At 41.7% G+C, this 16,365-nt stretch overlaps 1 protein-coding gene across 2 annotated transcripts in view; it reads left to right on the top strand.

The window, feature by feature from the left end:
• AFG2A (AFG2 AAA ATPase homolog A) overlaps window positions 1–12,998 on the top strand; it is a 739,142-nt gene extending 726,144 nt beyond the window's left edge. For both annotated transcript variants that reach the window (XM_073572032.1, XM_073572028.1), the window contains one exon: window positions 12,120–12,998. In XM_073572032.1, coding sequence (XP_073428133.1) covers window positions 12,120–12,296 — 177 coding nt within the window. In that variant the 3' untranslated portion in view covers window positions 12,297–12,998. The remainder of the gene's footprint in view (window positions 1–12,119) is intronic.
• The last annotated feature ends 3,367 nt before the right edge of the window (window positions 12,999–16,365 follow it).

Here is a 16,365-nt window from a genome sequence, read left to right on the forward strand (position 1 = left end):
TATGAAAACAATTTTATATAAAAAATAATTATTTTTGTATCGCTTTATTCTGCGAGCTATAACTTTTTTATTTTTTTGCGGATGATGCTGTATGGCGGCTCGTTTTTTGCGGGAGAAGATGACGTTTTCAGCGGTACCATGGATATTTATATGTGTCTTTTTGATCGCGCATTATTGCACTTTTTGTTTGGTGGTATGATAATAAATCATTAGTTTTTGCTTCGTTTTTTATTTTTTAAGGGGTTCGCTAAAGGGGTTAACTAATGGGACAGTTTTATAGGGCGAGTCGCTACGGACGCGGCGATACCAAATATGTGTACTTTTATTGTTTTTTTTTTTTGTTTTTTTATTTCGAAAAAATGGATTTATTGGGGAATTTTTTTTTTTTTTTTTACTAATTTATTTAGCGATTTTTTTTTTTTAAATGATTTTTAACACTTTTTTTTTTTTTACTTTATTACCTTGTCCCAGGTGGAACATCACTGTCCTGTGACAGATCGCTGATCTGTCACATCACAGATCACTGTGACAGATCAGCAATCTGTCACAGGCAGTTCTGCAGACTTCCTCATGCCTGCGCTTTGCAGGCAGTGAGGAAGTCAGCTCCCTACAGGCCCCCGAAGTCCCCCGTCGCCATCTTGGATCCGGGGGCCTGTAGGGAATGAGACTCCTGCAGCAGCGCTGCACATTGCGCTGCCGTGGGGGGCTTAGGGAAGCAAGGAGAGAGCCCCCTCCCTGCCGATGCTTCCCTTTAACCCCCGGTACACCGCGATCGCGTTTGATCGCGGTGTACAAGGGGTTAACGTGTCGGGGGCGGTCCGTGACCGCCCCTGACACATTGTGCCGGGTGTCAGCTGTGATAATCAGCTGACACCCGGCCGCGATCAGCGGCGCCCACGTAATATCGCTGGGACGTAATATTCCGTCCATGGTAATTAGGTTCAGGGTCACATGGACGGAATATTACGTCCCTTGTAGGTAAGGGGTTAATACCTTTATGTGCTGTCTTGTGTATAAATATGTTATTCTTCAGGTTTTGTATTAGTCTAGCCTGATGAAGAGACCTGCGTAGTCTCGAAAGCTTGCAATTTGTTACCATCTTTTCAGTTAGCCATTAAAAGGTATCAACCACTGAGGACTCTCAATTCTGAATATTCTTCTATCTACTTTCTAACACGGTACAAAGATATACACTCACTGGCCACTTTATTAGGTACACCATGCTAGTAACGGGTTGGACCCCCTTTTGCCTTCAGAACTGACTCAATTCTTCGTGGCAGATATTCAACAAGGTGCTGGAAGCATTCCTCAGAGATTTTGGACCATATTGACATGATGGCATCACACAGTTGGCGCAGATTTGTCGGCTGCACATCCCTGATGCGAATCTCCCGTTCCACCACATCCCAAAGATGCTCTATTGGATTGAGATCTGGTGACTGAGGAGGCCATTTGAGTACAGTGAACTCATTGTCATGTTCAAGAAACCAATCTGAGATGATTCGAGCTTTATGACATGGCGCATTATCCTGCTGAAAGTAGCCATCAGATGCCTGTTCTTAGCTGAGAGGAGTGGTACCCAGTGTGGTGTTCTGCTGCTGTAGCCCATCTGCCTCAAAGTTCGACGCACTGTGCGTTCAGAGATGCTCTTCTGCCTACCTTGGTTGTAACGGGTGGCAATTTGAGTCACTGTTGCCTTTCTATCAGCTCGAACCAGTATGCCCATTCTCCTCTGACCTCTGGCATCAACAAGGCATTTCCGGCCACAGAACTGCCGCTCACTGGATTTTTTTTCTTTTTCGGACCATTCTCTGTAAACCCTAGAGATGGTTGTGCGTGAAAATCCCAGTAGATCAGCAGTTTCTGAAATACTCAGAACAGCCCTTCTGGCACCAACAATCATGCCACGTTCAAAGGCACTCAAATCACCTTTCTTCCCCATACTGATGCTCGGTTTGAACTGCAGGAGATTGTCTTGACCATGTCTACATGCCTAAATGCACTGAGTTGCCGCCATGTGATTGGCTGATTAGAAATTAAGTCTTAACACACAGTTGGACAGGTGTACCTAATAAAGTGGCCAGTGAGTGTATATCTTTCCTGTATCAGTTCCTTTCAGGTCATTTGAGAATACAATATCACTAGATAATAATGTGTCGCTGTTTTGACCCCACCAAATAGTTGACTTTGCTAGATAGGTGAACAGGAATCCAGAGTAAACACACCTACGGTATATGAATAATCTCAGTAGTAGTATGGCTGGGAAAAAGAAATCATTAATCTGTCACACACTGCAATGCCAAGTATCCTCTGAGTTCCTAAAGGTATGTTTCCACCGTCAGTATTGGCAGCTCTTTGGACGCAGCTCCTTTCAAAGCGCTGCCGACTTTTGTACGTGCGGTGATTCCGCATGTGTTCATTGACGTACATAGGATGGTGATATTTATCTTGCAGAGACTGAGCGTCTCCGCAAGATAAATAGACATGCTGCGGTCTAGAAAGACGCGTCACATGTCCGGTTACGCAGGGAAGCCGGAGGCGTCCATGCACACATAGTGGAGATAGGATTTCATAAAATCCCCTCCACTATGCTGTAACATCTGGCCGCTGCGGATTGGACGCTGCGACTGTACGCAGTGACAAATCCGCAGCGTTTACTGACCGTGGAAACATACCCTAACAGTTTAATGTTTGTAGCTCTCTAAAGAAAAAGTGTTTGTGGCCTCTCTCCTCTTGCATAACAAAGCTTCATCCATCCAGGAGGCCACTAGAAGGGTCATTAAAGAGCAGAGCAGTTGGGGGGCCCAGGACTCTTCAGTGTTTGGGAATGCCCAGTGGACACCTGGACAATAATTATTTTGTCACGCTGTGTGATGCCTAGTGTAGTAGCAGCAGATTTTCAATCTATTTTTTCTAGATGAAAAATCTGCGTATTTCAGTAGCAGCAAAATGCGCATGCTGGTGAGATAAGCTTACACGGCAGATTTGGCATCTTAAGTATGTCCATTTTTGCTAAGAAATTTCACAGTTGATTTCACAACAGGGCAAATTCTTAGGTAAATATACACCATTAATGTGTAATCTGCAACAAAATTTGTACATTGTGTTCACTAAAGCATACATTGGTATGCTTTATCTGCACTGCTGATTACCTTGCTAATATTGTCAGCCTATTTTAAGGGATGAAAAGTGTTTTCTTTCAAATTCCCTTTAAACATACCTGTAAAGAAATGTTTGAAAATGAAAGTATAAAAGCTGGTACTATGCTGCAGAGCCCCGACATCTTCTGCAAGACACAAGAAAATTTCAAAACCTCCAAAACAAACGTTACCAGCCATGGTGTCTTATCTCACCATATCCCCACACTGCTATGATCATCACCTGATATTGCCAGTAGATCATAGTTACAGGCCAAGTCAGAGCTGGGTTGTGGTGCGTACATGTAAGACCGGAATGCTTACCATATCTTTTAGAGACCTAAAACTTTGGATGAATGGAGGAAAATGCACTGAATGGTATAGAATTTCCATTGCACCGTCAGGAATTCAGTGTAGATTTTTAGCTTCACTGGTCCTGTAAAAACCAGCCGCATGGCACTAAGTGTAATATTGTTGCATGACAAAGCACCTAAAGCCTTTGCATGTTTTTGTGAAAGCTTCCTAAACATGCTGCTAAATCCTCTAAAATGCGACTTAACTGCTTTGGCTTCCATCAGCATGGCATATGCAGGGCAACAGCAAATGAACAAATAGAAAAAATATGCTGAATGGGCAAACAAATAGCGTTCAGCTGGTCCTTTGGTTCTCAGGGATGGGCGCACTGTGAATACCAATCACTGTATTCTCTGCTGCAGTGAAAACCCACAATATCTCTTTTCATCCCGCCAGCCCTTTTCACAACAGCGATGTGTCTTTATGTCTTTAGAATGACACCAGTCTTGGCCTGCTTCCGCTGTCTAAAAGCCTGGAAGCTGGAGGGGAAAAACATTCAGAGCTATCAAAAAAAGCCTTTTACTGATTTAGTTCCTTGCACTTATTTATGAAACCAACAAGGAAGCAATTTCGTGATACTATCAAACAGTAAGTTAAATACAGTGGGGAAAAAAAAGTATTTAGTCAGCCACCAATTGTACAAGTTCTCCCACTTAAAAAGATGTGAAAGGCCTGTAAATGACATCATAGATAGACTGCAACTATGAGAGTCAAAATGAGAAAACACATCCCGAAAATCACCTTGTTAGATTTGGCAAGATTTATTTTTCAAATTCTGATGGAAAATAAGTATTTGGTCACCTAAAAACATGTAAGATTTCTGGCTCTCACAGACCTGTAACTTCTTGGCACCTGTTTGAACTTATCAGTATAAAAGACACCTGTCCACAACCTCAAACAGTCAGACTCCAAAATCCACTATGGTGAAGACCAAAGACCTGTCGAAGGACACCAGAATCAAAATTGTAGCCCTGCACCAGGCTGGGAAGACTGAATCTGCAATAGGCAAGCAGCTTGATGTGATGAAATCAACTGTGGGAGCAATAGTAAGAAAATGGAAGACATACAAGACCACTGATAATCTCCCACAATCTGGGGGCTCCACACAAGATCTCACCCAGTGGGGTCAAAATGATCACAGGAACTGTGATCAAAAATCCCAGTACCACACAGGGGGACCTAGTGAATGACAGTCAAACTTTGTACAAAACATAGAGACATACCCCAAGCGACTTGCACCTGTAATCGCAGCAAAAGGTGGCGCAACAAAGTATTAAGTTAAAGGGGCCGAATAATTTTGCACGCCCCACTTTTCAGTCTTTGAATTTCCACAAAAATTTAAAATAACCAATAAATTTCGTTCAGCTTCACAATTGTGTTCCACTTGTTGTTGATTCTTCACCAAAAATTAACATTTGGTATCCTTATGTTTGAAGCATGATATGTGGGGAAAAAGTTGAAAAGTTCCAAGGAGCCCAATACTTTCGCAAGGCACTGTATCTATGCAGAAAAAAAGATCACATAATTTCAGGAAAAGCTCATCTTGCCAAACATTAAGCATGGGGGTGGATCAATCAAGCTTTGGGGTTATGTTGCAGCCAATGGCATGGGGAACATTTCACAGGTAGAGGGAAGAATTGATTCAATGAAATTTAAACAAATTCTTGATGCAAACATAACACCATGTGTAAAAAAGCTGAAGTTGAAAAGAGGGTGACTTCTACAAATGGATAATGATCCTAAACACATGTCAAAATTAACAATAGACTACCTCAAAAGGCAAACTAAAGGTTTTAAAATGGCTCTCACAGTCCCTCATCTGAACATCATTGAAAATCTTTGGCTAGACCTCAAAATAGCAGTGCATGCAAGATGATCCAGGAATCTCACAGAAATGGAGGAATTTTTTCAAGGAAGAAATGATGAAAATCCCTCAAACAAGAATAGAAAGACTCTTGACTGGCTACAAAAACTGATTATAAGCTGTTATACTCTCAAAAGGGGGTGCTATTGGGTACTATCCATGCATCAGCCCACTTTCCTTTTTGTAATTTTAAAATGTAAAAGATTAAAATAAATATATTGTGAGGTAGCGCTGTCGTTTAGTTAGGGGATTCTCGCTAGGCAGCGAACAAATCACATGCGGCACAGGTTTCCATCAAAACATAGCAGTCCAAGCGGTTTATTATGCAGCATAAACCGTGACCAATAACATACAGTTCATTTCACCAGCATAGCGTCCATTACATAGTTTCCCTCTGTTAGCAATGTCCAGCATACACAGGCTCTTCAGCCTCATCATTACCTCACCCACGTCAGGGTTTCATCATGGCTGTTGCTCCACGCTGCAGTCATCCACTCTCTCCTCTGGGACTCTCAGATGCTGGCAGCTATTACACACAGCCACACACAGGCTATTAGCCAGGAGACAGCTCTCCTCACAGGACTTTCCGCTCTGGACCAACCAGGTCCCTGCATTCACACCTTGTGACCCACCCTGGCCACATTATATCGTTCATAGCCACGCCCACTGGGTCACATGACTCTGACCTCATCACAGGTCCTTCAGGCATTTTCACACACTTTACAACCGTGCTTTAAACACACCCCCTGGGTGGGTTTGTAGGTAACCAGGCCCCCCAAGTCTCTAGTTACCTGGAGACTTCTCCCTTACATATTAACGCAGCACCTCAGCAATGTCCTTGCTGATCACACATACATAAGTCTTCATCTCAAAGCCACCCACTTTGAGATACATAACGCCCACTCAACACTCAGCCATTCATCCCTTCTCCTGGGACCTCCACACAGCGCCCCCTAGTGGACACAGTGGTTACTACACCACTATATATATATATATATATATATATTGACTAAAATACAAAGGAAATGTGCCATGTTTACCTTTACCCGTTTTAGAGATTATTTAATCTTCAACTTGCTTACCTGTTTACAGTAATTTTGACAAGGGGTGCCCAAACTTTTACATGCCACAGAAAGTGGAAAAAAAACGTTGCCATCAGTTTTTACAGCGTTTTTAGTGAAAAAGCAGGTACAGCAGGATGTGAAACCCATTTATTTTTGTGATTTTCCCAAGTTTAAATCAAAATGTCTTGGTCTACCCACTAGAGAATGTCAGTTATTACTGATATGTGTGAAAGTAAACAATGCATGACCAATGTGTAAAAGTAAACAATACAATTGTTCTCAAAAGTTTACATACCCTGGCAGAATTCTTGCTTTCTTGACCTTTTTTCTTAGAGAATATGAATGTAAACACCAAAACTTTTTTCCCACTCATGGCTAGTGGTTGGGTGAAGCCATTTTTTGTCAAATTATTGTGTTTTCTCTTTTTAAATTATAATGACAACCCAAAACATCCAAATGACCCTGATCAAAAGTTCACATACCCTGGTGATTTTGGCTTGATAACATGCACAGAAGTTGACACAAATGGGTTTGAATAGCTACTAAAGGTAGCTGTGACCTGTTTGCTTGTAATCAGTGTGTGTGCATAAAAGCTAGTGAGTTTCTGGGATCCAGATAGACTCTTGCATCTTTCATCCAGCCAATGAAGTTTCTGGATTGTGCGTCATGGGGAAAGCAAAAGAATTGTCAACTGATCTATGGGAAAAGGTAGTTGAAATGTATAAAACAGGAAAGGGATACAAAAGGATAACCAAGGAATTGATAATGCCTGTCAACAGCGTTCAAACTATGACTAAAGGCCCCGTCACACTAAGCGATATCGCTAGCAATATCGCTAAAGCGTCACCGATTTTGTGACGCAGAAGCGATATTGCTAGCGATATCGCTATGTGTGATACTTACCTCCGACCTGCTCCCCCGCTGGTTATCACTGATCGCGCGAGAACGTCCTGGGCTTCCTGCTGGTGCCGACGAGCGACGCGTGGAAGCGGGCGGGAGGACGTCTTCATCGCCGCGTGTGACAGGTAAGTAATGACCGCTGCTGCGTCGCTACATCGCTAGTGAGATCTGCCTGTTTGGCAGCTCACTAACAACCACTTAGTGATGCACCAGCGATCCTGACTGGGTCATATCGTTGTCGGGATCGCTGGTGCATCGCTTAGTGTGACGGGGCCTTCACAAATTGAAAATCAGGGGCTCTGTAAAAACAAAACCACAGTCAGGTAGACCAACAAAAATTTTGTCCACAACTGCCAGGAAAATTGTTTGGGATACAAAGAAAAACCCACAAATAACATCAGCTGAAATACTGGACTCTCTGAAAACTAGCGGTGTGGCTGTTTCAAGATGCACAATAAGGAAGCACCTGAAAAAATATGGGCTGCATGGTCGAGTTGCCAGAAGAAAGTCATTACTGCGCAAATGCCACAACGTATCTCTCCTACAATACGCAAAACAGCACAGAGACAAACCTCAAAACTTCTGGAACAAGGTAATTTGGAGTGATGAGACCAAAATTTAACTTTTTGACCACAACCATAAACGTTACGTTTGGAGAAAGGTCAACAAGACCTATGACGAAAGGAACACCATTCCTACTGTAACACACGGAGGTGGTTCGATGATGTTTTGGGGATGTGTGCGCTACAAGGGTGCAGGAAACTTCATAAAAGTTGAAGGAAAGATGAATGCAGCACGTTATCAGCAAATAATGGAGGCAAATTTGCAATCATGAGCACAGAATCTGCACATGGGACGTACTTGGATGTCCCAACATGAAAACTATCCAAAACACAAGGCCAAGTCGACCTGTTATTGGTTACAGCAGAACAAAGTGAAGGTTCTGGTATGGCTATCTCAGTCTCCTGACCTCATCATTGAGCCACTCTGGGGAGATCTCAAATGCGCAGTTTGTGCTAAACAACCCAGGAATTTACAGGAACTGGAGGCTTTTTGCCAAGAAGAGTGGGCAGCTTTACCATCTGAGAAAATAAAGAACCTCATCGGGGTATGTAAACTTTTAATCAGGTTCATTTGGATGTTTTGGGTTGTTATTATGATTTAAAAAGAGAAAACAAAGTAGTTGGACAATAAATGGCTTCACCCAGCCACTAACCATGAGTGAAATAAAACGTTTTGGTGTTATCATTCATAGTCTCTGAAAAAAGGCCAAGAAAGCAAAAATTCTGCCGGGGTATGTAAACTTTTGAGCACAACTGTATATATGCAACTCAATGCACTGCCAATGTCTTAGGTAAACTTTGCCTGACCAATTCATCTCACCCCGCTTTTCATGAACTCATATAATAATAATAATAATAATGTTAATACATTTTATTTCTATAGCGCTGACATATTCCGCAGCACTTTACATTTCAGAGGGGATTTGTACAGACAATAGACATTACAGCATAACAATAATCACATACAGTAGATTATAACAAAATACCAAGAGGAATGAGGGCCCTGCTCGCAAGCTTACAGTCTATGAGGGAAAAAGGGAGACACGAAAGGTGGGTGGTAACAGTTGCCCTGATTGTTTGGACCAGCCATAATGTTAAGTGTGTAACAGTACAGACACAGTGGGCTGATGGATGCATAAAGCATGTGGGAACATGATGCGGGGAACCTGGTTATGGTAAAACTTTTGGCTGTGCCACACAGGGATAGATTAGGTTAATGTGTTGAGGCGATAGGCCAGTCTGAATAAATGCGTTTTCAGGGCACGCTTAAAATTGTGGGGATTGGGGACTCATATAAACTTTTGTGTTCAGAATAGTCACTATTTGTCAGACCTGAAAAAAACCTTTTTCGTTAAAATTATTTGATAAAATTGCCCTTTTTTCCAAAAATGTTTTATGTCTTGCATTTGTGGCCTAACACCTTGTATTTTTCATGCTTGTATGGTGGAAGCAAGGCTCAACTTTGGGATCCTAAAAACGCAGCAAAAAAAAAACTGCAAAAAAAGCCAGCAGAGTTCAGAAGCCTGTAGAAGATTCTGGTGTGTGATCTAGCTGATGAAGAAGTGAGCGCTGTAACTATAAGGGTATGTGCACACATTGCGGAATACCCTGCGGAATTTTCCACGTGGATTTTACCAAATCCGCAGGTAAAAATTACCTGCATTTTACCTGCGGATTTAGTGCAGATTTACTGCTGATTTTCTGCAGTGTTTGTGCGGATTTCACCTGCGTTTTTACACCTGCGGATTCCTATAATGGAAGAGGTGTAAAACCGCAGCGGAATCCGCACAAAGAATTGACATGCTGCGGATTCAAATCTACAGCAAATCTGCGCGGAAAAATCTGCAGCATGTGCACAGAGTTTTTCATTTTACATTGACTTTAATGGTACTCTACACCGCAGGGCCAAATCTGCTGCAGGTCCGCTGCAGAATCCGCAACTTGTGCACATACCCTAACTGTTATCCTTAGCCCCCTTGAGGAATCCTACCAGAGATGGTGTTATACCAATAACTCAGTTATGGAAAAAGGCAATTGATATTTTGGTGTCCACGTGCCAGAAATCAGTCACTAAAGTTTAAGCCAGGTTTAACTGTTATGATATACAGTGGGGGAAAAAGTATTTACTCAGCCACCAATTGTGCAAGTTCTCCCACTTAAAAAGATGAGAAAATTACCTTGTCTGATTTGGCAAGATTTATTTTTCAAATTATGGTGGAAATAAGTATTTGGTTATTAACAGAAGTTCATCTCAATATTTTGTTATATATCCTTTGTTGGCAATAGCAGAGGTCAAATGTTTTCTGTAAGTCTTCACGAGGTTGACATACGCTGTTGGTGGTATATTGGCCCATTCCTCCGTGCAGATCTCCTCTAGAACTGTGATGTTTTGGGCCTGTCGCTGGGCAACACGGACTTTCAAATCCCTCCAAAGATTTTCTATGGGGTTGAGATCTGGAGACTGACTAGGCCACTCCAGGACCTTCATATGCTTCTTATGAAGCCACTCCTTCATTGCCCTGGTGGTCTGCTTGGGATCATTTTCATGCTGAAAGACCCATCCACGTTTCATCTTCAATGTACTTGCTGATGGATGGAGGTTTGCACTCAAAATCTCACGATACATGGCCCTATTTATTTTTTCATCTTCACGGATCAGTCATCCTGGTCCCTTTGCAGAGAAACAGCCCCAAAGCATGATGTTCCCACCCCCATGCTTCACAGTAGGTATGGTATTCTTTGGATACAATTCAGCATTCTGTCTCCTCCGAACACAAGTTTTGTTTCTACCAAACAACAGTTCTACTTTGGTTTCATCAGACCATATGACATGCTTCCAATACTCTTCTGGATAATCCATATGCTCTCTAGCAAACTTCAGACAGGCCCGGGCATGTACTAGCTTAAGCAGGGGGACACATCTGTCACTGCAGATTCTGAGTCCCAGGCAGCGTAGTGTGTTACTGATGGTAGCCTTTGTTACAGTGGTCCCAGCTCTATGCAGGTCATTCACTAGGTCCCCCCGTGTGGTTCAGGTATTTTTGCTCACCATTCTTGTGATCATTTTGACCCCACGGGGTGAGATCTTGCGTGGAGCCCCAAATCGAGGGAGATTATCAGTGGTCTTGTATGTCATTTTCTTATTATTGCTCCCACAGTTGATTTCAGGTGCTTTCCTATTGTAGATTCAGTCTTCCCAGCCTTGTGCAGGGCTACAATTTTGTTTCTGGTGTCCTTCGACAGGTCTTTGGTCTTCACCATAGTGGAGTTTGGAGTGTGACTGTTTTAGGTTGTGGACAGGTGTCTTTTACACTGATAGCAAGTTCAAACAGGTGCTATTACTACAGGTAATGAGTGGAGGACAGAGGAGCCTCTTGAAGAAGTTGTTACAGGTCTGTGAGAGCCAGAAATCTTGCATGTTTTTAGGTGACCAAATACTTATTTTCCACCATAATTTGCAAAGTAAATCTTGTCAAATCAGACAAGGTGATTTTCTGGATTTGTTTTCTCATTTTGACTCTCATAGTTGTGGTCTACTTTTTTTCCCCACTGTAAGACCACCACCTTTCGGGCCTGATATACAGCATTCTATTATGCTGTATATCTTCCCCCAACCCAACCTGCAAGATAAGAAAAATAGCTTTTATTATACTCCCCTGCAGGGCGGTCCTAGTGGTGTTGTTCTTCTTGGTCCTTCTTCTTGCGATGCCGTCCTCCTTCTTGCTTCGTGACGCATCCCTACGTCATCAACACTGTCCCCCAGAGCATTACGCTCCTGCACAGGCATACTTCTCTGGCCTGTTGAGCGTGATGCTGGGGGAACTGTGTGGATGACTTAGGGATGCATCACGTAGCAAGAAGGAGAATGGCATCACAAGAAGAAGGGAGGCGCTGGACCAAGAAGAGCGACACTCCTCAGACTGGACTGCCCCGCAGGTGAGTATAATAAAAGCTCTTTTTCTTCTCTTGCAGGTTAGGTTGGGGGATGATATATAGCATTATAGAATGCTGTACTTTATATCAGGCCTGAAAGTTGGTGGCCGTATCTCATATCGACCAAACCTAGTGACAGGTTCCCATTAAAGCTATGCATGAGCATGCCATGTTTTGTATGACCTTTCCAAAGTGGAGTAGTTTTATGAATTACCCTCTTGCTCATATTCTTAACCTCAGTCAGTGTTTTACATATCACTTTATCTATTAAATGATGTGTACTGTGTTTGTTTGTTTTTTGCAGATCACTGCTGTTTGTCGAGAGGCTGCATTATTGGCTTTGCAAGAGGACATAAATGCAAATTCCATTACAGGAAAGCATTTCGATCAAGCGTTGTCCGTCGTGCCACCAAGAATTCCCGACTCCCTTATCAAGTTTTATGAGACTTACCAACAAAAAAGTGGACTGCATAATTTATAAGTTATCTTTTGAAGGTGGAAGGCACATTAAATCGTCATGTCAAAAATGCTAGTAAAAAATAAAAAATCAATGGCTTGTGAAAATGTTACCTAATGAAACCCAACCTGACATGTCATAAAGCAAAATGCACATGAAGTTAAAATGAGTAATTCTCAATCTATACACAATACATTCATTTCCAGAGGAGCTGCTGAAATTTTACCTCAGGAGGTGAATTTCAAGATGGGTGATGAAAGCATTTGCCTGACAGACAGAAGACAGCACATTCCTGAAGTACAGACAGTTAATGAATACAAGTGAGAAATGGGAAGGAAGTGTTATCTGTATGGTGGTTTTTAGAAGCAAAATTGAGTTATATCATGTTAGAGACAAGCAGAGCGCATTTCCTTAAGGGCAGATTGTGTTCCTTTCTCAACACGGGAGGGATTTCTATTTGTTGAAAGCTGGAAAACTTTGCAAAAAAATATGCATCTGAATGAAAAAAATATGCGCTCTCCATTGCATACTGTGCACAGTCCGTTGAATACTGTGTGCGCTCCATTGCAAGCTTAGTGACACAATTTTTTTCAAATCCTCAAAAAATAGACCATTTATCAGTGTACTAGATCCATTTTTCATTTATTCTCAGTCCATGTGTCCCTTTTACCTTGTGTGTGTCTTCTGTTTTTCTCATATATAAAATGAATGATGGATGTTTTCCAAGCTTCTCCATGCAATCTCTTCATTTAATTGGGCAATTCTGTATGCAAAGCGGACCAGAGTATGAAAAGTCTCTATTTTTTATACGGACCACCGATCCTAGTAGAGTGCAATACTGAGCAACATATGATGGCGCACAGAGCGAAAAGGTTCAGTGTGTTTTTGAGAGATCATCATAAAGAAGAAGCATGATGATAGGGACTGCATAATAAAGGGAAAAAGGAAGGTGTGGAGATTGCAAAAAAATATTTGAGGCATATATGAATTAAAGGTAATAATAATGTGTCTCGGGGAATCTAGAAGTATTGGAAACACGTGTCGGGATAGTTAGCATTTTTAGGGTTTGTTCTGTGGAACATGTCTAGTTTTTATATATAAGTATCTGCATGTTGCTAGCCAAAGTTGCAAAGGGCTCGCTTATATTACACAATCTGAGGTATTTAAACAACTGCCAATCAAAGAACTGTGAATGTTTTGGGCCTGTCGCTGGGCAACACGGACTTTCAAATCCCTCCAAAGATTTTCTATGGGGTTGAGATCTGGAGACTGACTAGGCCACTCCAGGACCTTCATATGCTTCTTATGAAGCCACTCCTTCATTGCCCTGGTGGTCTGCTTGGGATCATTTTCATGCTGAAAGACCCATCCACGTTTCATCTTCAATGTACTTGCTGATGGATGGAGGTTTGCACTCAAAATCTCACGATACATGGCCCTATTTATTTTTTCATCTTCACGGATCAGTCATCCTGGTCCCTTTGCAGAGAAACAGCCCCAAAGCATGATGTTCCCACCCCCATGCTTCACAGTAGGTATGGTATTCTTTGGATACAATTCAGCATTCTGTCTCCTCCGAACACAAGTTTTGTTTCTACCAAACAACAGTTCTACTTTGGTTTCATCAGACCATATGACATGCTTCCAATACTCTTCTGGATAATCCATATGCTCTCTAGCAAACTTCAGACAGGCCCGGGCATGTACTAGCTTAAGCAGGGGGACACATCTGTCACTGCAGATTCTGAGTCCCTGGCAGCGTAGTGTGTTACTGATGGTAGCCTTTGTTACAGTGGTCCCAGCTCTATGCAGGTCATTCACTAGGTCCCCCCGTGTGGTTCAGGTATTTTTGCTCACCATTCTTGTGATCATTTTGACCCCACGGGGTGAGATCTTGCGTGGAGCCCCAAATCGAGGGAGATTATCAGTGGTCTTGTATGTCATTTTCTTATTATTGCTCCCACAGTTGATTTCAGGTGCTTAAACATACATATTTAAACAACTGCCAATCAACTATGTTTGCCAATCACAGGTCGTTTCATAGGCACTTCCAATACACATTAAACAAAAAGAAATAGCTGCGCAAAGGTTATTATTTTTCGTCAGCACATATACTGTTTCCACATGATAATGTGCTGCTGAGATCCATGATTTTTTTAAGCAAGCTTAAAAATCACTTCACCCATCAAACAAAAATTTTGCTCATTCGACGGGTGATTGACAGCTTATTTACTTGGTACAGTTATTGAGAAATGAGAATTTTTAGGAATGCTCCTTCGCAATAATCATTCATTATAAGTGTAATGTGTTCTTTTTAACCCCTTCATCCATGAGCATGTTTTCACCTTCATGACCCGGCCCAATTTTACAATTCTGACCAGTGTCATTTTATGTGGTAATAACTCTGGAACGCCTCACTGATTGAGACTCTTTTTTGTGACATATTGTAGTTTATGATGGTGGTAACATTTATTCGATATGACTTGTTTATTTGTGCAAAAAGCGGAAATTTTTTATTTTTATGCCCTTAAATCAGAGAGTTATATCACACAATATAATTAATGAACAACATTTACCACATGTCACCTTTACATCAGAATAATTTTTGAAACATACATTTTTTTGTTAGGAAGCTACAAGGGTTAAAAGTTGACCAGCGATTTCTCATTTTTCCAACAAAACTTACAAAACCATTTTTTAGGAACTACATCACCTTTGAAGTGACTTTGAGGGGTCTATATGACAGAAAATACCCAAAAGTGAAACCATTCTATAAACTGCACCCCTCATGGTTCTGGAAACCACATTTTAAGAACCCTTAAGGTGCTTTACAGGAATTTTTGGAATGTGGAAGGAAAAAATGAACATTTACCTTTTTGTCACAAAAATTTTACTTTAGACTCAAATTTTTTTTAATTTTGCAAGAGTCACAGGAAAAAATGGACCCCAAAATTTGTTGTACAATTTCTTCTGAGCATGCCGATACCCCATATGTGGGGGATAATCACTGTTTGGGCACACGGCAGGACTTGGAAATGAAGGAGCACCATTTGACTTTTTGAATGTAAAATTTACTGGAATTAGCGGATGCCGTGTCGGAGAGCCCCTGATGTGCCTAAACAGTAGAAACCCACCATAAATGACACCATTTTAGACACTAGACCCTTCAGGGAACTTATCTAGATGTGTGGTGAGCGCTTTGAACCCCCACATGCATCACAGAAGTTTATAACATTGAGCTGTAAAAATAAAAAAATCTAATTTTTCTCACAAAAATATTATTTAGCCTCAATTTTTTTTTTATTTTCACAAGGATAACAGGAGAAAATCAACACTAAAATTTGTTGTGTAATTCTCCTGAATACGCAGATATCCAAAATGTGGGGGTAAACTACTGATTAGGCTCATGGCAGGGCTCAGAATAGGAGTCACGATTTGGAACACAGACTTTGATAAAATGGCCTGTCTGTGTCATGTCATATTTCGAGAGCCCCTGATATGCCTAAGTAGTGGGAAACGCCCACAAGTGACACCATATTGGAAGCTAGACTCCCTCAAGGAATGTTTTTAGATTTGTGGTGAGCTTTTCACCCCAGCTGCTTCACAGAAGTTCATAACATAGAGCAGTGAAAATTTAAAAAAAAATCACATTTTTGCCACAAAAATGTTATTTTAGCCCCAACTTTTTATTTTCACAAGGATTAACTAAGAACATGGACCCGAAAGTTTGCTGTTCAATTTTTCCTGAGTAAGCCGATATCCCATATGTGGTTGAGAACTACTTTTGAGGCACAGTGCAAAGCTCAGAAGGAAAGAAGTGCTATATTGGAGTTCACAGTTTGCTGGACTGGTTTGACGGTGCCATGTCACATTGGCAGAGCCCCTGGGGTGCCAGAACAGCAGAACTCCCCATTAAGAAACCCCATTTTACACCTCTCAATGAATTCATCTAGGGATGCAGTGATCATATTCAGTGTCAGACTGAAGAACATTAGGCCCACCAGAGAATTTGATTCTGAAGGCCCACCTTCATCCCCCACTGAAGAGCCCCATAGCAACTGCAAGCTTTGCACTATGAACTCTCCTGAAGGAG

This window comes from Dendrobates tinctorius, unplaced genomic scaffold (assembly GCF_039654945.1).
Source record: "Dendrobates tinctorius isolate UK_male_01 unplaced genomic scaffold, ASM3965494v1 ptg000030l, whole genome shotgun sequence".
Classification (NCBI taxonomy): Eukaryota; Metazoa; Chordata; class Amphibia; order Anura; family Dendrobatidae; genus Dendrobates; species Dendrobates tinctorius.